This window comes from Thamnophis elegans, chromosome 2, assembly GCF_009769535.1.
Source record: "Thamnophis elegans isolate rThaEle1 chromosome 2, rThaEle1.pri, whole genome shotgun sequence".
NCBI classification, from domain to species: Eukaryota; Metazoa; Chordata; class Lepidosauria; order Squamata; family Colubridae; genus Thamnophis; species Thamnophis elegans.
Window position 1 is genome coordinate 54,549,657 of NC_045542.1, and position 23,714 is coordinate 54,573,370.

The 23,714-nt window shown below is 42.2% G+C and overlaps 1 protein-coding gene across 2 annotated transcripts in view; it reads right to left on the bottom strand.

The window, feature by feature from the left end:
• Positions 1-1,946: 1,946 nt before the first annotated feature.
• UNC13D (unc-13 homolog D) overlaps positions 1,947-23,714 on the bottom strand; it is a 64,686-nt gene continuing 42,918 nt past the window's right edge. Inside the window, exons 24-32 of one of the 2 annotated variants that reach the window (XM_032212278.1) lie at positions 21,850-21,912; positions 21,144-21,223; positions 20,246-20,351; positions 20,074-20,145; positions 14,253-14,336; positions 11,922-12,042; positions 8,999-9,122; positions 8,518-8,723; positions 1,947-5,616 (exon numbers count right to left, since the gene is read on the bottom strand). In XM_032212278.1, coding sequence (XP_032068169.1) covers positions 5,510-5,616; positions 8,518-8,723; positions 8,999-9,122; positions 11,922-12,042; positions 14,253-14,336; positions 20,074-20,145; positions 20,246-20,351; positions 21,144-21,223; positions 21,850-21,912 — 963 coding nt within the window. In that variant the 3' untranslated portion in view covers positions 1,947-5,509. The remainder of the gene's footprint in view (positions 5,617-8,517; positions 8,724-8,998; positions 9,123-11,921; positions 12,043-14,252; positions 14,337-20,073; positions 20,146-20,245; positions 20,352-21,143; positions 21,224-21,849; positions 21,913-23,714) is intronic. The other variant, XM_032212279.1, reaches the window with a different exon arrangement.

Here is a 23,714-nt window from a genome sequence, read left to right on the forward strand (position 1 = left end):
ACAGGGGGGTGGGAATTCTAGACCTAAGCAAATCTTCCTCCTTGGTGCTTCTCTTGTTTTCTTCACACTGTCATAACTTTGGTACTGTTCCTGAAAGGCAGCAGATTCTGTACTAAAGTATCCGAGCTGGTTTTCTTTCATTCAACTGCCTAAAATCTCAAATCACACATTTTTGTTTTGCTGTTTGAGACATTAGAGCATTTTTGGCTTTGGGAATGGGCTGGTTTTGGGCTTCATCATAATGGCTTTGTGCCTTCAGGCAGGTCTTAGCAATAGCAATAGCAGTTAGACTTATATACCACTTCATAGGGCTTTCAGCCCTCTCTAAGCGGTTTACAGAGTCAGCATATTGCCCCCACAGTCTGGGTCCTCATTTCACCCACCTTGGAAGGATGGAAGGCTGAGTCAACCTTGAGCCGGTGAGATTTGAACCGCCGAACTGCAGATAGCAGTCAGCTGAATTGAAGTGCCACTGCGCCACCTCGGCTCTTGTTGTTGAGGTCTTGTTCAAGTTGGTCCAATAGCAATGGCTTTGACTCCCCCACCCCACTTTTTCTTTTTGCCCTGCAATAAAAATAAGAGTATGGATAGGGACAGCAATTTTAGCACTCCCGTGACCCAGCACTAGTTGACTCTAGTGAAACTTTGTAATGGCTGAAGATGAGGCAATTGCAGACTGTTGAACACTTAGTCTGAAGGTCTCAGAATGGTGAGTGGAGATGCTGGCTTTCTGGAAGTTTACTCAACACCCAACTGTAAATAATGGTGCTAAAAACTGCTAACAATATTAACCAGGAATTTTTCACATTTCTTTGTTCCAGTCTGGTATCCCATCAATCTTCCCATCACAGTTGAAAGAAGGAAACAAAGGCAGGCCTGTTTGATAAACAGATTACTGTAATATCTGTCTCTTCATATGAGCTGGACAATTAATTCTGCTAATTTTAAGATCGGGATTTAAAACTGAAGGCTCCATCATAGAAATTTGGCAATTATATATTTAACCATACTGAGATTTACTGATATCAGCAGGATAAATCAATCATAAGTAACTTGAGAGTCAGTAAAATTAGGTGCAGTACAGTAACTTTCTCTGGATTGAGCTACATTCCATAATATTTGTATTTGCACTTGTCCAGATAGTCTTTATATTTCTGTCTGTAATGACTCAGATTTGTGTTCATCTTTGGATGAATATAGTCCCATTTCATACAAGGCTAAGAATAGCTGGTGGCTGATTGGACAGTGGGACATTCATTCTAATATAGCTCATGGAATAGCTCAGAATAGGGCTATCCCAAAGGTGCTTTTTCAAGTGGCAACTGGACTTTGTTTTTCTTTGAAGGTGTTTCGCTTGTCATCCAAGAAGCTTCTTCAGTTCTGAGAAAACGAAATGTCTTCAAAGAAAAACAAGAAAGTCCAGTTGCCTCTTGAAAAAGCAGCTTTGGGACAACCATGACCTGAATGATTGAGAATCTCCATAGACGGAATAGGGCTAATTAAAAATACCGCACTATAAAATTAGTATGAAATTATCAAGTTGTTTCTATAATAGTTTCACATTGTCAAAGCTAGGACTGCAGCAGGTCGGAATACCACGGGTTTGCTTATTTCCTATTGAGCAGTTGCAATTCTTAAAGTAAATTCTCAACGTGAAAGAAGCAGGACAGTATCAACTCCATTTCTTAAGTAGCTGGACATCAATCTTTTCAGTCCCTAACCTTTTCCTAGTGCCAATGCAAATGACAGGGGGCATTCATTCATTCATTCGCTTTTTTATTCTGCCTTTATTACTTTATAAGTAACTCAAGGTGGCAAACATGCCTAATATCCCTTCCTCCTTTTCCCCACAACAACAATCTTGTGAAGTGGGTTGGGCTGAGAGCAAGTACTGTCTCAGTCACCCAGCTGACTTTAATGTCTGAAGCAGGATTAGAACTCGAGTCTCCTGATGTCTAGCCTACCACCTTAACCACTACACCAAACTCTCCTGGTTGTGTTTCCAGGTGTTTCTGGAACTTGTAATCCCAACACATCTGGAGGTTAATTGGCCAAGAAAAATCCAACCTGATTTTTTTTTATATATAAAAAGGAAAATTATTGGTTTAAGGTGGATGTGAAAAGGAGATATCCAAACTGTTAGAGGAACAAAGTTCTTATTCCTTGTCTTCCCAAAACTTTGGCAAATTCTTATAGAGTGGGAGCAGAGGAGAAGGAAATCTTCCATCTCTCGCATGGTCTCCCCTTCCAAAATTAAGTTGAAATTGCTGCTGTTTTGGCTAAAATAGTTCATTCCTAAAATCACCTGCACTGGGTGTTCGTAGCATTAATTTTTTTAAAAGGAGTTGCTGCAGAGAGAACAAATGATAGGCTTGATGGCCTAAAAGTCAGCTAGGATTAATAATTAACACCATGGCAGGTCAATCTATAGATGGAACCATATTATTAGCATCATTTCTTTGCCTGAAGAAAGTTTCTGTTCCTTATAATTTTTCTCCCAATTAAGACATCAAACAATTGGCTTTTCAAAATATTTTTGACAGGTTTTCTCTGTAAAAGCTCCTGCATAAGCCAAGCATTCATGCATTAGGATGTTTTTCTTAGGAATCAGTAATTGATTAAAGATGGCATAGCGGTTACACATATTGATAACTTTTTCGGTAAGAGGTATATGACAGATGATTGAATGGTTGCAGTGCTATTTAATTTATTCTTAAATTATCTGAAATGCATCATTGTTTTAAAAGCCGCCAAATTATTCAGAATGGTGGTTTATATCAAAGCGGCCTAAAATTGATTTCTCTGTGCAAGGTAAACTCACAGTTGAATTAAAAATGAAATCATGTTAAGCATAAGTTGAATCACTTTGAGGCTAGGGAGATTCCTAACTTTTCATATACACATAAGTAGTGGTAAGTCTCTTGGTACATTAAAGATGATAATGCAACCCGATGAAGTGGGTTGCAACCCAATAAATCCATTTATATACTACTAAAACTCATTATATCTTTAGACAAAATGATGAATTTTGGGCAATTCTTGAACCAAGATACTCCAAATGGGCTTACTTACAGAATGCATCCAAAATCTGGGACCCATGATTCCTAAGGAATGAAATTTGGGGGAAATTTGGCTGTTACAGTGCTACTGGTAAAGTGCTATTGTGGTTGCGTGATCTTCATCTTCAACATTGTGACAATTTCCCAGCCAATCTCAAAATTCCTCACTCCCTCCCCCACCCAGCAAGAGTCATTATCTGCCTGCTACCTTAGGTAGGGGAGGGATTAAAGATTTCTGGTGTTCTCTGCAGATTTCCTCAAGGAAACTCAATGAGGAAGCTGGCAGAAATCAGAGGCAGCTACTGCTCCCACTGCTTCTTGGCCCACCCTTAGTCATCAGTTTATCTTTTAGATAAGGAGATCTCTCTGAAACTATGATCCCATGGGGCATATGATGTCTTATATTTTAGAAAGAAATGGCAAATAAAACACCTAGTATGACACTTTTGTTTTAGAGCTATTGATGCTGATTGAACTTTTCAGTAAGGATGTCCCAGAGTTGGGAAAGATGCAAACATAGTGTCTCACCGATGGCAGAAGAATATTAAGTAGCAGGAACAAGTTATATTTGCAACAAGGAAACGTGGGGTTGTGTGACCACCTAAAGGTAAGCATTTTGCACAACATATGAGTTATGGAAGTCACATCTGCATTGCACAGCTGTGATCTTAGCTTGAAAACAAATTTATTTATGAGGAGCAAGTAAGGAGTTGACTCTTAAGTGGTATGAACCCTGAGGCCCAGCTGTGCTCTCCACACTTCTGCTCGCCTCCGAATCAGAAGAGGTCTGCTAGGCTATGCTTATTCCCAGAAAAATAGTAACATCTGCTCGGGTTGCATCTGTAGCGATTTAGGCAGCAGGTCTTTCTGGAAGCAAATCTGCCTCCAGTGCTTTTCACAGATAAGTGGTTTAGAGCCATACATTTTAACCTGCCTAAACCTTATTAGTGAGAAATGGGCTCTAATTATGGCTAGGAATGTTTAAATACTCTTAAATGCATCTCAGGTTGGAGTAGCCATATCTACACTCTTGTGAAGAGGATAAAGGGAACTGAACCTAAGGCTACAAATATGCAATGCTGTTTTCTAATCCTGTGAAAAATATTTGAAGTATGACAGCTTCAACATACCTGAAGCAGCCATCATGAAGCTTTGAACTCCCCCTCCCCCCTTTCCATAATCCTGAGGCCTAGATTCCTTTCTCACATGGTGAAACAGCATGCCCTAGTTTTTTTAATCGTTTTTTAGTCTTGCTGTTTCTAATGGTAGAGAAGAAGAAAAAAAACCAGCTGAGAACTTCAGTCTATTTACCGTAATTATTTTCTTTCTTTTTTTAATGGAAATCTTGTGTAATTTTGGACACAAAAATTGGCCCTCTCAGAAGGAAGAGCATGTGAAGCTGTAATATTGTCAGGGCAACATGGGTCCCGGCACAGGAAAAACATGACAAACTTTGAAAAACTGAAATGTATTTCTGCAATATTGTTACTTGTCTTCTTTCATGCTCCTGCATTTATTTACCGGAGAATTCACAGCAGCATGACTTTTCCTTCATGCTGTGAAAGCAAAGATGTTTCGTTGCCCTCATCCTCCAAAATTCTGCTTTTGTAACATATGTCATATCAGGCCCAAGTGATTGCCCCTAAGACAAAACTATAAGGTTATAGCTATAGCAAGAACAGTACTGTTGGTAGAGGAGAGGATTGTACAATAATTATTAATCCATTCATTGCTTTCAACCAGAAGGGTTTTGCAGACCTTGCTCAGCTGCCTTTGCAATTATGAAAACGGTGCCCTGGATATAAAGAGACCTGGGAGCTTTTACTGGCAGCTTTCCAGGGTTTTTTTTTTTTAAATCAACCTGCTAGTTTTAAAAGCTTTGATTTTTTAAAATCAAACAGAAGGCAGTTCCAGACTCTGTAACAGGCTAGAAAACACACCCATTTTTTCTCCTCCAAAATGTTTATTCCCTTTCCCTTGGGAGCACCTTTCCCGTGCCATCTGGAGCACAGAGTAAAAAATTCCTGCAGAAACTCCACAAGAGGCTCATCACAAGCTTCGCTACTCAAGCAGCCTGGTTCTTCCCAGCAGAGGGGCATTGCACACATAATGATGGGCATAGATCAGCTCGCAACAGCCTACAGCAGCTCCCGACTATTCAAACTCCTGCAGCAAAGAAAGAATATGGAGTGGGGAGTGGAGTGGGTGGTATGGGTCCTTCCTGTTGTCTCTTAGATGAAAATAGATAAACTGTTCATCAAAACCGGCAGCTTCAGTTTGCATGGATAAGGAGCCTCCAGTGTCTGGTTTGTTGCATCAAAGCCACCAGGAGGATTAACAAGAGCCTCGTGACTTCCTACTTTCCCAGTATGATCAGCTGTTGCCATGGCAGCAGAACTTCTGTGATACCTTGGTTCAACCTGTGTTTTCACCCATTTTGCTTGACTGCCTCATGCCAGCTCCTTGGAATACTTTGCTCTTTGTTTGCGTAGCTTCACAAAGGCCTGTGCTTCCTTGTCTCCTTTGCGGGTCCCCAGAAGCTTCAGGATGTCATCGCCTAAGAGGGAAGAGACGATCTGGAGTTCATTCAGGTATAGCAGTAATACAAAGTCATTTTCCTGCCAAAAAAAGTTCCATTGTTCATTAGCCAGCTGTCAGCAGAGAAGCTGTCTAGAGGCTTCTGAGCAAGAGTTTTACTGCATAATTTTTAATGTATACCATGATAAAAAAAAAATACTGAGAAAGAGCGCAGAGAAGAGCAACAAAGATGAGAAAGGGTCTGGGGGGCTAAACTATGCAATGAACTTCTAAGGGAACTAGGTATTTTCTTGCTTAATGAAGAGAGGGTTTAGAGATGGCATCATAGCCCCCTTCCAATACTTGAAGGGTTGTCACGGGGGAAAAGGGGGTCTATTTTCCAAAGTGCCTGAGGCAGGACAAGAAGCAATGTTCAGAAGCTTGTCAGAGGAAGATCCAACCTGCAACTAAGAAAGTTCCTGGCCACCAGAACAATTGGTCAATAGGACAGCTTGTCTCATGGAATTGTGGGTACACCATTGCTGGAGGTTTTCAAGAAAAAATGGGCAACCATTTGTCTGGAACTGTATAAAGTTTCCTGCCTTGGGTTGGAGCAGAAGACCTCCAAGGTCTATTCCAGCCCTATCCTATGTGCAAAAATGACTTGGCTTTTCTTCCATTCAATCCCAAGAGAACAGCATTGCTCAATTTGGCCTTCATTATTATGCATAATTCACTAGAAATTTGTATTTATATGTGTTCTTTATGTTCCTATCTGTTTGCCTATTTTTTTCTTCTTCCTATAGAAAAGTCTTTTAAGGCAACATAACTTTTGTGCAATTTGTTTTGAGTGGGGATGCTAGGTTTCTTGTGGAAGCATATAACAGAACAAAATAACAGAGTTGGAAATTGAGGTCTTCTAGTCCAACCCCCTGCTCAGGCAGGAAACCCTCTACCATTTCAGACAAATGGTTGTCCAACCTCTTCTTAAAAACGTCCAGTGTTGGGGCATTCATAACTTCTGAAGGCAAAGCTGTTCCACTGATTAATTGTTCTGTCAGGAAATTTCTCCTTAGTTCTAAGTTGCTTCTGTCCTTGATTAGTTATATATGCTACATGGATATCAGTTGTGAAAAGATTACAAAAATTGAGAGATATAATTTGGGGAAAATACTTCTGCAGAAATAAAAACTAGAAATATTTACTGGTGGAAAAATGTGTATTAATATAATGGCTATTAGCGAACAATACATATAGAAAACAAGGCAGGGTTTTTTAAAAAGTTATTTCGATTTCTTCCTCTAGACTTAAACACTTCTTTCTGATCCCCTTTAGTCTTAATTGATCTTTGTTTCAGCTTGGGAGAATCTTAACACATATTCTTAAAGGAGTGGATAAAGTGATATTTAATTGCTAATCTAATGTCTTGAGTGCAAAGGACTTAAATTGCACAGAATCAAGAACCACAGGAAATTTCTATTTATTCTATGAACCTTAAGAAACTTCAAAAGCAACCACTGATACAGACTGGGATTTATAATAGTCACTTGGAAAAGAATGAAAGAGCTAAGAAGAAAAATGCTATAGTGATCTGCAATTTGGAATCACTTTTTGCAAAATGCCCGGGGTTTATCTTTCTCTAAAGGCCAGTGCAAGCCTTAATCCTCACTTCACTTTGTCATGTGTTTCATTCTTGTACTACTCTGTTCAGCACTTCTTCAGTGCTCAGCCAACAGGAAGAAACATGCTTATGATATAGAAAGAGCAGCAAAACTGACCCTCTAAAACAATTGAGGAGAAGTAGGAGGTGGGCACAAGACTTACACAGCATGGCCAGAGGAGTCAGGGTGAAATGAAATATTGATCCCTGTCAGTGGGAAATCACCTTATCTGCTGCTCAAGAAGGTAAAACTGTTTTTGCAATTGCAGAGGCAATAGGTAATCAGCTTATCTTTCCAAGCCAATGGTGCTAAGAATTTAAAACTTGGTATCTAGTGAGATCTTTGGAAAATATCCGTTCTCAGTTTAATAACACAAAGCTAAATCAAGTTTTAACCCACTAATGAAAAGAGAATTGCATGTCATTTCTCCTGTGGGTGAAACAAGAAAAAAGATCCTAGTAGAGCAAATAGTCTATTTTCAGTAAAACAGATTAAAAACAAGCCAATATAATTTTCTTAACTCTGCCTTCTTTAATGACATTATAGGCCAATCTTTTCTAAGGTTTCATCTCATTATTGTAACATATTATTCATAGTGTACAAAGTGTGTGTGGCTCTTGATGCTATATCAAAACAACACACACACACACACACACACACACTGATGATTGAAGCTTTCAATCACATTTTAGTATTTCAATATTTATGGTGGTGATATTAAAACAATCCTGGAATTGTATTAAAATATTATAGCCAGTTTTTTTCTTCACCTTCATAATTACTTGGAAGAAGTAGTAAGATATTTGTGGGCAGGAAATTCATCTGCTATTTCCTATTTTTTTATAATGTGTACATTTCCAGTTGCTATTCCGCCACATTTTTATAGTATTTAAAATGTAACCTCCTATATAAAATTCTAGAAGGACATTTACTTTACCCAAATATTTTCTTATGGAAGTTTCAAAACAAAAGATATTTCATGTAAATCTATACCACTGCCTGACAAAAGTAGAAGAGCCACCAGCTAAATGACTGATGGATTAATTCCTCAATTTAACATGCTTTAGCATGTTTAAATATAAACACTTCTATCTTAATTCACGGCCTCCTCTTCCTTCTGTAGCAAAACATAAATAACATAATGAATATTCTGACCTATTAATAGCCTGTTTTGTGCAAACAGAATAAACAAAATTGTTCTTTGATCCTGTCTGAGATGAATTCCTAACCAGAATGTTTTCATTCTAGAGGATAGCATGAAGGATGAGAGAGGTGGTTACCAGCAATTCCAGGATGAGTTAAAGATAAACGGATCTGTGGTATTCTGGATGGGTTGATTGACTCTTCAGGCTCATTCAGCCCCAAGACCCTGCAGAGTGGGAGGAAAGCTTCTCCTTCCAGGTCATTTGCTCCCACGGTGTCATAGTCAAACACTGTGAGCAGCAGACATGCTCCGTCTTGCTGACATTTTTCTGGAGGAACCAAACTGTAGGGAGAACCAATATGGCAGTGGTGAAGTCATGATATCTCGGGTCTTCAAATAGAAATAGGACAACTTAATATATTATCACCCTCTCCACCCCCAATGGGGAACAGAGCTCAACCTCATAGGCAGTTTTCTCAGAGTACAGCTGTGGTACCTACAACATGTCAACCAAAAGAAGATAAGGAACATATGAAACTCATGCTCTAAGTATGATAACTGTGTAATCTTGGAAGATGATGATAGGACAGGAAAGAGGAGTGGCTCTTCATACATACAATTCAAAGGCTTCATCAAACAGGGGATGGAGATTGTTCTTTATGCACTCAGTAGTCCGGGTTGCAATCTCAGGGAACTCATGACGTGGCTCCAGTGTGAGTTGGATGAAGGGATCACTTAGGCCTATATTGGGGGGGGAGGGGAAGGTGTAGAAGAAGAACCATAATGCAAAACCTACTTTTCTATCATGGACATTTGTTTCTCAAAAAAGCCTCTAAAGTAAGGCACATCCACATAGTAGTCAACCTCTTGTAATACACAAAGTTAGGACAGAGGTAAAGTTTTTATCTTGTTCATTTTTATTGGAATGCTTATAAACTGAGGTCAAGTATTATTTTCTTCTCCAGTCCTTTCCAATATGATATGGAGTAGATGAAGCCACTGTTTTTTGAGTCATTCTATTGGTCACTCTTGACTAGCGCCTTGTCTGTTGATACGCAATAGTCCTCTGACATCTAAATCAGAAATTCTTTCTCATTCCTGTTAACTAACAATGGCAGTCCTAAGTGCTACATATATCCCAGCCCTTCACAACCTGATGTTCCCCAAATGTTGGGAACTGCAGTTTCCTATCTTCTACCATGCCAGGGAGAAATTATGTTCACTGCAGTGCCAAGATATCTTAATGATGTGGAGTTGGGGAAAGTTGTATGTATGTATGTATGTGCTGTACTGCTAAATGGTAATAATTCTTAAATTCAACTTTGTATTTTCAAACTATTTTTCCTTAATTCAATGTTCTTTTCTTTTTAAAAAAAAATCCGAAGTCCTGGAGCACAAAGTGTGCTTCATGGCAGCTTTTTCAAAAGAAAGCAAAGCTAGAAATGTATTATTTGCAGAGCACTCAGTCAACACCCTCCTCTTCTGGAGAGCTGAAAGAAATGCAGTCAATCTATTCTCTTCTCTTCTCCTTTTAAGAATGCAACAACATGATAACTTGGCATCTTTCCCTAATGGTGTGCAATGACTTCCTTGGAATTGGCGTGCGCACACACACACACACACACACACACACATTTTAATTAACAATGTTTGTTACAGAGCAGAAGATCTTTGCTCAGATTAATTGCCTTTTAGAAGATATAAAATTCTTCATGTGCTCTAAACAAACAAAATTACGATTTAGAATAGAAACCAGAATGGGGGATGCATTACATCATCCATTTGTGTGGCTACCACTGGGCACACATCTGCTCTGGATGTATCCAAACCTATCCATTTCTATGGTCATTCCCAAGTTTTCTTTCATTTTAGCAAAATTACAGTAATGAACAGAATGTTGGAGGTGGCTCAAAAGGTAGGACTGCCTTTGATTTTTAGTGGCTAAGATTAAGCGAAACACTTAAGCGAGTTTTGCCCCATTTTATCACTTTTCTTGCCACATTTGTTAAGTGAATCACTGCAATTGTTAAATTAGTAGCATGGGCTTCCCGGTTAACACTGCTCGTCAGGGGATCACAAAAGGGATCATATGATCCCAGGACACTGCAACCGTCATAAATATGAACCAGTTGTCAATCATCTGAATGTAAATCATGTGGCCATGGGGATGCTGCAGCAGTCATAAGTGTGAAAAAGGTCATAAATCACTTTTTTTCAGTGTCTTCATAACTTTGAACGGTCAGTAAATGAGCTGTTGTAAGTTGAGGACCACCTGTATTGAACTTTCACTGTTCCAATTTTCCTTGATTTTCTCCAATACTGATTTTATTGGTAGAGTTTAAAAAAAGACATTTGCACTTCGACAACGGCTAAAAAATCCAGCTCCTTGCTGGCAAGAATGCTGCAGCAGAGGAGAAAATCTACAGTATGGGTCTGCACAGAGCAATATGCAGTGCAACCTGACACTCACAAAAGACCTAGCAATAATATACCAAATTCCTCCACACACACACACACACACACACCCTTGTAATAACAATTTTTAAAATTATTTCTATATAACAAAACAACAGTACAGAAGGCTGCAATAGTTCATTCATAAAATACATGGTCTAGATTGAATGGGGGTATTCTCTGCAGAAGAGATTAAACTGACACTAGACCAGTGATGGTGAACCTTTTTCGCCTCGGGTGCCAAAAGCATGCACTTGCATGCTATTGTGTTCATTCGCATGCCCACCCCCATAATTTATTGCCCCCCCACGCCATGACCCTGCGCATGTGCATGTAACCCCCCCCCCCACTGCCCTGCATATGCACGCATGGCTTTCTTGGAGACTGAGGACAGCAAAAGCAGCCTTCCCCGCCTCCCTGGAGGATCTGCAGAGGCCAGAAACGGCCTGTTTTCCAACTTCTGGTGGGCCCGGTAGGTCCGTTTTTTGCCCTCCCCAGGCTCCGGAGGCTGGAAACAGCCCATTTTCTGACTTCTGGTGGGCCTGGTAGGTCCATTTTTCACCCTCCCCAGGCTCCAGAGGCTTTCTAGGAGTCTGGGGTGGGTGAAAAATGGTCCAACACCCAAACCAGAAGTTTGGGAACAAACTTCTGGGTTGCCTGTTGGGCTGTTTTTCTCCCTCTGGAGGTTTCAGGAGGCTTCCCTGAAGCCTCCAGAGGGCAAAAAATGGGCGAAAATCAGCTGGTGCTGGAGCTGACAGGGCAATACCTTGTGTGCCCTCAGAAATGGCTCCGCGTGGCGCCTGTGGCACGCATGCCATAGGTTTGCCAACATGGTCCTAGACCATTAAACACTAGTTTTGCTGTCTTTGTATTCTTGACCCCGTGGCTAGTGAAATCAGTTCCATTTGAATCAACTCTATCCATAAATGCTGATTGGTGACTACACTTAAAAGTAAACTGCAATATGTTAGTTAAGTGTATCTCTAAACTCAACAGTGCAAGCAAGGATCAATTCCATGCCCCATGCTTATGAGGCTAACAATATATCCCAAAGTATTCAGGAATTCAGCCCAAAAGTTCTCTTACCATTTGAGTCCATGGGAAGGAGATTAACAGCATTGAGTACTTCAACGTGCAGTTTTTGTTCTGAGTGACGGTAAAAAGCTTTGATAGTCACAGCACCATATTTTTCAGGAGTGGCCTCTTCCTAAGAGACGAACAACCAGAAAAAATGTCAGAGAAAATGGTGATGTGCTGTCAAACATAAAAAAGCCAAAGTATTAAGGAAGCCAGAAGATAAACAATCCACCCCAAATCAGAAAGTCTGATACCATTGCACTGTACAGTTTTACAACTCATATTACCTGTTCCTAAATAAGGTACAAAATAATTAAACTGCATACTTTCCCATATTTACATGATCGATCATTGGATGGCTCTATCCCTCCCTGGCTAGCTGATTATCAAAGGGTTAAATTCCAACATCCATTATTTATAGACAGCAGGGACTATGATGAGGGAATCTGATATCTGGAAGGCCATACATTGCCCAAACTTCATTTTGCTCAAATAAGGACTTCCCTTTTTCTATGTAACAATTTGTTTATAAGTTTTTCTTTGAGACGATTATCAATTGTGGTGGGTAGATTTTAATTCCATCCTGAACAGTAATAAAAATTTACCACATTGCCTACAAAAATATTTAACATTTGTCATCGATGATGTAGGTCTTTTCAAAAATCAAACACCACTTTATATCTTGTGATTTTTAAATATAGTGATCACACTATAAGCCTAAACCACTGCTTTATCTCAGATTGTAAATACTGTTTGATAATAGTTTCTTCTGATCTATGCAACTAATTGTGGAAAAAATGCAGTTATTTATATATATTGAAAATGTATGCATCTTCACTTAATTTACATGTTAGCATAAACTGCCCAATAACAACTTTTAAATTGCAAACAAATTTCCATTTTGTTGACAGTTTTGTTAAACATATCTTCTTTATAAGATATTTTCTATCGTAACAATCACCACTTTATATAATGTTACTTAATTTTCACCCATAAACTTTTTTTAAAGTAACAAGGGTGGGGAAAATGTATGCTAGTTGACTTTCTTCAGTGGTAATATTTGCAACACTGTGAAATAGGATGGGAGCAAAATGCTCAAATTGTTTCCACTAGTACTAATAGCAGAATTTTTATCACTCTGATTGTAATGCTTCACTATACTAAGTTTGAATAGGAAACAATACAATTCTACTGAAAGAAAAAAAAATCTCATGAAATCTCAAATAGCAACTCTGGCCCTTGATGATTCTGGCCAATTCTAACACTTCAAATTTGAAGCTGTTAATCAGTGGTAGACAGCCTGAAGTTCCAACATCAATTATGGTTAGCTGAACTTTTGTGTGTGCTTGTGTGTGAGCCTGCTATACACAATTCTGAAAATTGGAGGTACGGCTTCCCACCAGTTAAAGGTAAGACATCTATAACAACCATTGTATAAACTCTACAAGAATTATCAACATGTTAAAAAAAAAACTACTTCCACCCTACCTTGTCAAATCCAGAGAAAACAACAACTCCTATCCCACCGTCTATCATTAATATACCCCCCTGCAGTTCTTCCACTTTCTAAAAGAAGTACCATATTTTTGGAGTATAAGATGCACCGGAGTATAAGACGCACCAAGATTTTGAAGAGACAAATTTTAAAAAAGTTTTTGCACTCTGCAGACCTCCCAAAAACGGCCCGTTTTTTCACAAAAATGGGCCCCTTTTTTCCCAAAAAAGGGCATGCATAGCCTTTAGGAGGCTTGTAGAGTGCTCCTGGAGGCTGGGGAGGAAAAATTTAGCAAAAAACAGCCCCTTTTCCTCTCATTTCTACCCTCCCCAGCCCCCACTCTGACAACCTCTTAAAGGCAATGTATGGCCATTTTGGTGAAGGGGCAGGGTTTTGGGAGGCAAAAAATGCTGTATTCAGTGTTTAAAACACACTCAGATTTTCAGCTTTTTTTTTTTTTTTTTTGAGGAAAAAAGGTTCGTCTTACACTCCAAAAAAATACGGTAAGTGCTGCCCCATTTATCAAAAGATTCTTTACCGTGCTGTAAGTCAATAGTTATGGCTGTATCAGCAACTCCACTCAATAAGATGAGCAAAAGGAAGGAACAAGCAAAATGGCGCAGTGATTAGAATGCAGTCTGCAGACTAACTCTGCCCACATACCAGGAGTTCGATCCTGACCAACTCAAGTTTGACTCCCATCCTTCCGAGGTCGGTAAAATGAGAACCCAAATTCTTAGGGACAATATACTGACTCTGTAAACAGGTTAGAGGGTACTGTAAGTCTAAGTGCTATTACTATTGCTATTATCGTGTTATTAAACAGGAGCTAGGATCAGCCTCACCTGTTGCTGGATTCGAGCACTGAAATACTTTTCAATAAGTTTTCTGCTGGTGGAGGAGCAAAGATCCAACTCTTTCTCCAGAGCCTATAAGAAATGAGTATCAGCAGAAATACTAGACTATGAATAAAATAAGTAATACGTGAGTAACCAAGAGAAATAAAAACGGAAGCTTTCCCAGGCAGGGTGTTGCTACACCAGCCACTTTTGACACTGATCTTGTTTGTCCAATGTGAGGCCATACAGAAAGTTTCAGCTGAATTGAATTGAATTGAATTTATTGGTCTTGTATGCCGCCCACTCCCGAAGGACTCCGGGCGGCTTACAATAAACAAGGAAGGGAATAAATAGACAAATAGACAAACAACAATTTAAAATACACATCATTCATAGTTCCCATGGGGCTGACTATTTCAACAGCCCCCCAGCCTGCCGGAACAGCCAGGTCTTCGTGGCTTTGCGGAAGGCCGGGAGAGTAGTAAGGGTCCGGATCTTGACGGGGAGCTCGTTCCAGAGGGCTGGAGCTGCAACAGAGAAGGCTCTCCCCCGGGGAGTCACCAGCCAACATTGGCTGGCAGATGGGATCCGGAGGAGGCCTAGTCTGTGCAATCTGATCGGTCTATGAGAGGTAATTGGCAGGAGGCGGTCTCTCAGGTACCCAGGTCTGATGCCATGTAGGGCTTTATAAGTAACGAATAGCACCTTGAAGCGAGTCCGGAGACTAATAGGTAGCCAGTGCAGCTCACGGAGGATAGGTGTAACGTGGGTGTACCTGGGTGCACCCACAATCGCTCGCGCGGCTGCGTTCTAGAGCTGAAGTCTTCGAACACTCTTCAAGGGCAGCCCCATGTAGAGCGCATTACAGTAATCCAGTCTTGAGGTCACAAGGGCATGAGTGACTATCTGAAGGGCCTCCCGATCTAGGTAGGGTCGCAATTGGTGCACCAGGCGAACCTGGGCAAAGGTCCCCCTGGTCACAGCCAACAAATGGTGTTCTAAAGTCAGCTGGGGGTCCAGGAGGACTCCCAAATTGCAAACCCTCTCTGAGGGGCATATAATTTCACCCCCCAGCCTGAGAGATGGAATACTTGGCCAATCTTTGGGAGGGAACATCAGTAGCCACTCGGTCTTGTCTGGATTGAGTGCCAACTTGTTTACTCCCCTAACAGCCTCCAGGCACTGGCACATCACTTCTACTGCTTCGCTGAGTTGGCACGGGGCGGACAGATACAGCTGTGTATCGTCCGCATATTGGTGCGTGCCGGCGTATGATCTCACCCAGCGGCTTCATGTAGATGTTAAATAGGAGGGGGGACAGGACCGAACCCTGCGGCACCCCGTAATTGAGGGGCCTTGGGGTCGACCTCTGCCCTCCGACCAACACCGACTGCGACCTGTCCAAGAGGTAGGAGGAGAACCACCGAAGGACAGTGCCTCCCACTCCCACCTCTCGCAACCGTCGCAGAAGGATACCATGGTCAATGGTATCGAAGGCCGCTGAGAGGTCAAGGAGCACAAGGATAGAGGGGTGACCCCTATCCCTGGCTCGCCAGAGATCATCGATCAGCGCGACCAAAGCAGTTTCCGTGCTGTAACCAGGCCTGAAACCCGACTGAAAGGGATCCAGATAATCGGTTTCATCCAAGGACCGTCGGAGTTGAGAGGCCACCACTTTCTCAACAACCTTCCCAACAAAGGGAAGGTTGGAGACTGGATGATAGTTGCTCAAAATGGCTGGGTCCAGAGATGGTTTCTTCAGGAGGGGTCTCACCACCGCATCCTTTAAGAGGAGCGGGAAAATTCCCTCCCGGAGAGAGGTATTAACTATCGTCTGGATCCAGCCGCGTGTCACCTCCCTGCTGGTAGAGACCAGCCAGGAGGGGCACGGGTCCAGTATGCAAGTGGAGGCACTCACCGCTCCCATGGCCTTGTCCACTTCCTCAGGAGATACAAGTTGAAACTCAATCCATAAAGTATGCTCAAGACCTTCCCCCGGTACCTCGGCTGGTACCGTGCAATTGGAGTCCAGCTCTGTCCGAATCCGAGCGACTTTATCCGTTAAATACTGAACAAATTCCTCAGTTCTACCTTGTAAAGGGTCATCCGCATCCCTCCCTTTCAAGAGGGAGCGGGTTATTCTAAACAAGGCGGCTGGGCGCGATTCAGCGGATGCAATAAGGGCGGCAAAATGCGAATATTTCGCCGCCCGTATTGCCACGAGATAGGCTCTGATAAAGGCTCTCATCAGTGCTCGGTCTGACTCAGATTTACTGGCCCTCCAGCGGCGCTCTAGGCGTCTCTTTGGCGCTTCATCTCCCGGAGTTCCTCGGTGAACCAAGGAGCCCTCCTGGATCTGCTGCCTCAGAGAGGTCGCAAAGGAGCAATCCGGTTTAGAGCCCCCGCCACCGCTGTATTCCAGGCAGCGACTAAGGACTCCACCGGATTGTGGACGAGAGTGTCAGGTATTTCTCCAAGCGCCATCTGAAATCCCATAGGGTCCATCAGGCGCCTGGGGCGGAACCACCTAATCGGTTCCCCCTCCCTACAGTGGGGGATTGGTTTCCGAAAGTCAAGCCTCAGTAGGAAGTGATCAGACCATGACAAGGGCAAGGTCTTAATGCCCTTCAACTCTAGATCACGTCTCCACTGCTCCGAGAGGAATACGAGGTCAAGCGTGTGACCCGCTGAATGAGTCGAACCTCGAATTACTTGGGTCAAGTCCATGGCTGTCATGGAAGCTATGAACTCCAGCGCCCCGTCAGAGCGTTCACCAAGTGTAGGCAGGTTGAAATCCCCCAGAACCATAAGCCTGGGGAACTCTACCGCCAACTCAGCTACTGACTCGAGGAGTATGGGGAGGGCTGTTGCAACGCTGTTGGGAGGGAGGTACGTTAGCAACAAACCCACTTGACCACCAAGGTCCAACTTCATCAACAGGGACTCACACCCGACAAGCTCCGGAGCAGGGATCCTACGAGGAACTAAAGACCCTTGGACGATGACAGCCACTCCCCCACCCCTTCACTGGGGTCGCGGCTGATGAAGCACCTGAAATCCTTCTGGGCACATTTCAGTGAGGGGGACTCCTCCCTCTGGGCCCAGCCAGGTTTCAGTAATACATGCCAGGTCTGCCTCCTCGTCTAAAATTAGGTCCCGGACAAGGGGAGCTTTGTGAACCACAGACCTGGCATTTAGCAACAACAGCCTGAGACCAGGGCCCTGACAGTTCTCGCCATCTGGCCCTGGAGTGGAGCTAGCAGGGCCGGAAGGAGGGATCTCTGTGACGTAGCGAACCCTCCTTCCCCGGTAATGGCTAGCCCTGAAGTTCCCATCGTACCTGCCCCTCCCCATAGTGACCGTAATGCTCCGGCCCACCCCCACACCCGTAGATCCCATATCCCCTCCCACAGCCTCCGCTCCATCCGGCAGGCGATTTTTGTCACTCATTCTGGGACAGAAGGTAGGCCTGGGCCCCCTACCACTTCTGCAATAGCACTCAGTGGAGGAGGCACCAGGCTGTACTCTCAGTCCTCTCATACATACACAGCCACTCATCCATGCATTCCCCACGTATGTTAAATTAAACACAAAAAATACAACAATATGAGGTTAAAAAGGTGGGTACAAACATTAGCCAGGCCCACCATTCACACTACATTCCTAAAATGTGCAGAGCACTGCGCAAGTACGGTTAAGATAGTCAATGGTGCGGAAGGAGGAGGGAGAGCTGCTCCGCCCCTCTCCCTTCCTCAAGTCCTGAGAAGCACCCAAAGTCAAAGGGAACCGTGTTGGGTGGGCGATTGTAAGATAGAAGGCAGATGGAATGATGTCCCTGATAGTTGGAGTAATATTCTTGGGAAAGCGGTGGGCAGTCGTAGTCGCAAGAAAAGGAGTAGGGGCGTAGATCTGAAAGTCCGAGAGTCCAAGTTCGTAAACAAAATAAACAGAGAGAGCCAGATGGTAAAGGTGGTAGAAGAAGGTTCCGCAATCGCAGAAGAAGGCGGGGGAGGGCTGCACTGCAAAGAGGCCCTGATCGAGTAGAGCCAGGGGGGTGGGGGAATGGTCGCAAGACACCAGGTAATGCTTAGTGCTTTAAGTGATTTGCATTGTCTCCTTCCTAGGGCTGAGAAAGAATGACTGACTCAAGGTCACCTAGTTTACATCATGCTTAAGGCAGGGGATTAGAATGTACAGTCTCCCAGTCTCTAGCTGTTGTGGCCCGCTAGCAGAGCTGGCAGCAGTCGGACAGTGAGGAGGTTGGGGAGGAACATGGACCAGTCCTGGGGATTGAGGAAAGCTCAGACAAGGACTCTTCATTGGAGGCAGAGAGGGTTTTAGACAGCAGTGAGGCAGAAGAACAGCTGGAGCCTGTTTCCAGTGTGTGCATGCGCAGAGCTGCCAGAATACAAGAACAACTAAGAAAGCAGGGTCCACTTAAGAGTAAAGCCACACCTTGAAGGTGATTGGTCCCTCCCAGAGGAAACAAGAGAGGAACAAATGGGGAGTGGGATTTTGCAGGCAACAATTCGTTCATTTGGTTTGGAAAGTTCTGTTTGTGATTATAAGAGAATCTGTGCCAAGTTTTGCTTTGCCTTGTGTTTGGAAACTAGTTATCTGGCAGCGTTCTAAATGAGATAAGGTGCGGGTGGATAAACATTCCTCTGAAATACTGTTTGCTAAAGCCTTGCTGACTATGAATGAAAGGAATTCACAGTCATCTAAATAAAAGAGGTTTTATCGGGTTCAAGACTTTGCTTCTTGCTTTCCAAGGAAGCCTGGGTCAGAACACTAGCTTGATGTCTTAACTACTACACCAGACAGACACTCTATTCATTAAAGTAGTGTTTATTAAATTATTGTCATATAATAAATTGCCGGGGTGGTGGTGTTGATGAACAATTTGAAACTTCCTGAAAAAGTCAATGAGCTTTTGGGAACCCCTATTTTATCCATTTTATCAGCATGTTTATGTTTAACATCAGTGTGAGGTAAATACTTTTGCCCAATGATTCTGATAATTTCAATCGACAGTTACATTTATAGCTACAGTACACATGACCTCCTTGCTCCATTCACAGAAGATTACCTCTGCCTTAACACTATTTAAAATGAAGTGGCATCTTCAAAATGCACAAAAGCTTTCCTTCCACTTCACATGTGAACTCGATCCATTGTTTGAACAGGATGGAAATCCTGACAGGGCAGCATACATGATGCCACAACACAAGTGGGCAACTTTTGTATAAGCCAGAGTCTTCATTTAAAAAAAAAACCTGTTTGTGTCTAGCTAATAGATGCTAGATGTTAATAGTATTTCTGGTCCTTATGTACTAATGTTATGTAAAGTAGCTGGGAACACATGGGAAGTTCATGCCAGGGTTTTGTATGCAAAGGTAGGTTGATGCAGGAATGGACAGAAAAGGTAGATTAAGTGCTATTTTTTAAAATGTATTTAGATATATGAAGCCAACATTTGGTCACTATTAGAGTACCTGTTGCTCAGAGGTTTTTCTGTCAAGCAGGCCAGCATAGTATATGGCTGGCCAAGCAGCCCCAAATGGCTCACTGGCATTTTTAAAAAAGTAATAAATTCATTGCCATCGCTGTTGCTGGTTTAAAAGGCACACTGCAGAATACCTACAAGTCTCATCACTTCTGCCAGTTCCAAGGTTGCCCTGGTTTCACTAGCCACCAAACAGCTGATTGGCATGCCAGCTATTACTCCAGGGGCCGCAAGGATTTTTAATTTATCCATGAGTGGCTCCTTCCCCTTTACAAGTTGCACAGGCTTGTCATAAAGGTAGCAAAGGTTGCAGTAGCTTACTATAAAAGCTGGTGTGCGAAGGGCATCTTTGGATAGTCCACAGCCTTCTCCATGAAAGCAAAGTTCCAAGCTCTATGGGAGAGATGGAGAAAAAGAGAGAAAGCAGCAGGACATTGGAGCATGGCATAAGTCATGCCCTTCCTTCTTGGTTTCACTTTACATCCCTAAGTACCTGGAGGGCAAACTGAAACTTCGTAAAGTAGTCCAATTTTCCAACTTGTTGTTTTGTAGCGTTTTTTAGCAAGGCCAAGGTGTGATTCCACAGAAGCTCCAGAAGACTGTTTGGGAAGAACCAAAAGACGTAGAGATGTACAACAGATTGCTAGACAAGGCGCTTTTACTAGGACTCGGGAAAGCCTAGCACATTTGACCCTGGGGCTGAACTGAAGCTGCTCAAATTAAGGATAAGTGGATTATAAATTTAATTTTTCTCCATTTTTAATATTTAGAAATCTGTCTACGTTGTTTTATCTTCATTGCATTTTTAAGTTCCATTTATCCCACTCCTGCCCTATTTGAGCTATTTTCTTCATTTGGTGTTGAGAAATATATAATTTTTGGAGGCAGTATTTCTCCAAATATATGATTTTTGTTTGCAATTTTATCTACCGGTAATGAATGCAGATTTTGCTACCAGGGTTCTCATTTCTGCATAACTTTTTCATAATTAAATTGCACTGCAAAATTTAGAGACTAATGACGTTGGAAAGATAGCTAAATTACAGGGTGTATTGTTTCAAACATGTGGTAGCAAAGGTTTGCATTAAAAAAATATAGTAATTAAAATATATCCCTCCTTCCTAATTCACATCCATTAATCCATCTATAATGTAGGTTCTATATTCTAACACACACAATCTCAAGAAAGATTAGTTGGGGGCAAATATATACAAAGGAAGACAATCCAGTTTAGCAAGTTTCTAATTCCTAGAGGTTTAAGAAACCTCTTGGCATAGGTTTGCTATCATGGCCCTAGGTAGTGCCAATTATGATCCCTAATTCATAGCATGGCAAGACATCTCTGCAAAAGCCATTTCCCTCTTTATGTCATCTCCTTATCCTGACTTTACCTGTTAAAATTCTCCTGGACAAGGTTCATATTTAGATACTGAAGCTCATATTCCAAGAATTTCATTAAAGGTGTGATGCACTAGAAGAGGCAGAAAAAGATCCACAAAAAATTTAGTGACAGGAAATAACATTTATCAGCTATGAAACTAAATTATTACATATGAAATGTTCAAGGAACACCACACAAGAAACACAAAAGGCTCGCTGCAGGTGAATATAACATGGCCAGCATAACATTTTAAGTTGATTATATGCTGATTACTCATCCAAATTCCTTCTGGATGCTTTCAGATCGAGATATTTATTGTGCAATTATTCTGTTATAAAAATCTATAGAATGCTGTGGAAACCGTGAACAAATATTTTTAAACCATTTTCAAATTGTTGTAGTGTAGAACACTAACTGTTTAACTCCTTTTCACAAACTCATGTGGAATATGGGTTTCCCCAAGTGTGGATTCTTATCAATGCATTACCAGATTCTCCCCCTTATCTAGCCTGATTCAAAGCCAGGAAGATAAAAGAGGGAAAATAAGGGATGTCTTAACAATAATAATATTTGATGGAGAGATGAAAGAACAGAGAAGTACATACAGTTTTGAGTAGCAGATTGGTTATTGTTATGGCCCCAAAATAGGTAACAAAGTAACAAAGTAAGGGGGGGAAGTGATATATACAGTATTTAGTGAGCAATTAAATACTCACATCCTCTGGGTTATCACTGCAAACAGACAGTTGCTGGATGTGTTGGGCAATTCTAGCATCCATCTGCCAAAAAAAGAACCACACATGCTTTTAATGCCATTAAGGAGAAACATAACACTGTATAAATATTAAAAGTGCTAAGCCATTCATATCTACATCATTTCAGGCATTCCATACTGCATCTTAGAGATTTTTGTGGGAACAATCTATAGCTGGGCCATTCATATTTCACACTGGCCTGGAGAATAAACCATATGAAGAACGGCTGCAGGTTTTGGTTTTGGCTAGTCTAAAGAAAAGAAGAATTAGGGGTGACATGATACCAGTATTCCAGTATTTGAGGGGCTGTCACAAAAGAAGAGGGGGTTGAATTATTCTCCAAAGCACCGGAGGGCAGGACAAGAAATAATGGATGGAAACTAATCAAAGAGAGAAGCAACCTGAGATTAAGGAGAAACTTCCTAACAGTGAGGACAATTAACCAGTGGAGCAGCTTGCCTGCAGAAATCATAGGTGCTCCATCACTGGAGGTTTTTATGAAGAGACTGGACAGTCACTTGTCTGAAATGGTATAGGGTCTCCTGCTTGAGCAGGGGGATGGACTAGAGGACCTCCAAGGTCCTGTCCTGTCCTACCTTGCCCTGCCTTGTCCTGCCTTGCCCTATCCTATCCTACTCTATCCTATTCTACTGTCCATGCATTTAAACTCCTGGAACATTTAAGATAGAAGATATGAGTTTTCTCTCTGTTCTGTCCAATGCCATTGTCACACGCCACATATACCATTGCAGACAGAATTCCTTCTACAGAATCAAGATTCATGTACAACAGCCTGGTGAATTCAGCAACTTGTTTAAAGCATTCTGGTACTGATCATCCTCGGATTACAATCGCAACTGAGCCCAAAGTTTCTGTGCTAAGTAAGGTAGTTTTTAAGTGAGTTTTGCCCCATTTTGTGACTTTTTCTTGCCACAGTTGTTAAGCAAATCATTGCAGCTGTTAAGTGAACTGTGCAGTCATTTGGCGAATCTGGTTCCCCTCCCCCAAATTGACTTTGCTTGTCCGAAGGCAGCCGGGAAAGTTACAAACGGGGATCATACATATGTTTATTTTGATCATGTTTTACCATGGGGATACTGCAACGGTCATAAGTATGATAAATGGTCATAAGTTACTTTTTTCAGCACCGTTGTAACTTCAAAAGATCACTAAACAAATGGTTATAAGTCAAGGACTCCCTCTGGTGTAAAGCCTAATGATCTGTAAGGGGTAAAGGATGGAATGGGAGAAGGTAGGAAAGGGCATCATTGGCTGATTGGCTTCTTGAACCTTTAGTATGCAGAGAAGGCTAACAATGACCAGCTGTGGCCAGATAACCCTCCCCTCCCGCCGAAATGAAGCAATCCTGTTGTTTTCTTTTTTATAAGGGCCTTTGTTTTGGCATGGATGTCTTCCCCACGGTCTATCATTCCAATATCCCTGACCCACACTTCTCAGAAGCATAAGAACTCAGTGAGTTTGGCCTCTCAAGCAGAGTGGGACTGTTCGCCTCGTACCCTTCGCCACCCCTTGTTCGCCACCCCTATCCAATTAACCTCTACCATTTGTCCTCCGCTGATACACCCCTAGCTCTTTGTGCTGGCCAATGGGCCCCAGCCTCTTCCGTCCCAGGCCCTTCATCACGGCCCATTCGGCGAAATACTGTTCACCCCAGGCTTTTGGGCCCACAAGACAGTTTGCCACCAGCCAATTGGAGGAAGGGAAGGGAAAAAGAGAGACAGAGGGGGAGGAGGAAAGTGTTTCGTGAAGAGTTTCCTCTCCGGGGTTTGTTTCTCCACTCAGTTGTTTCAGGTCCAAGCTAGAAA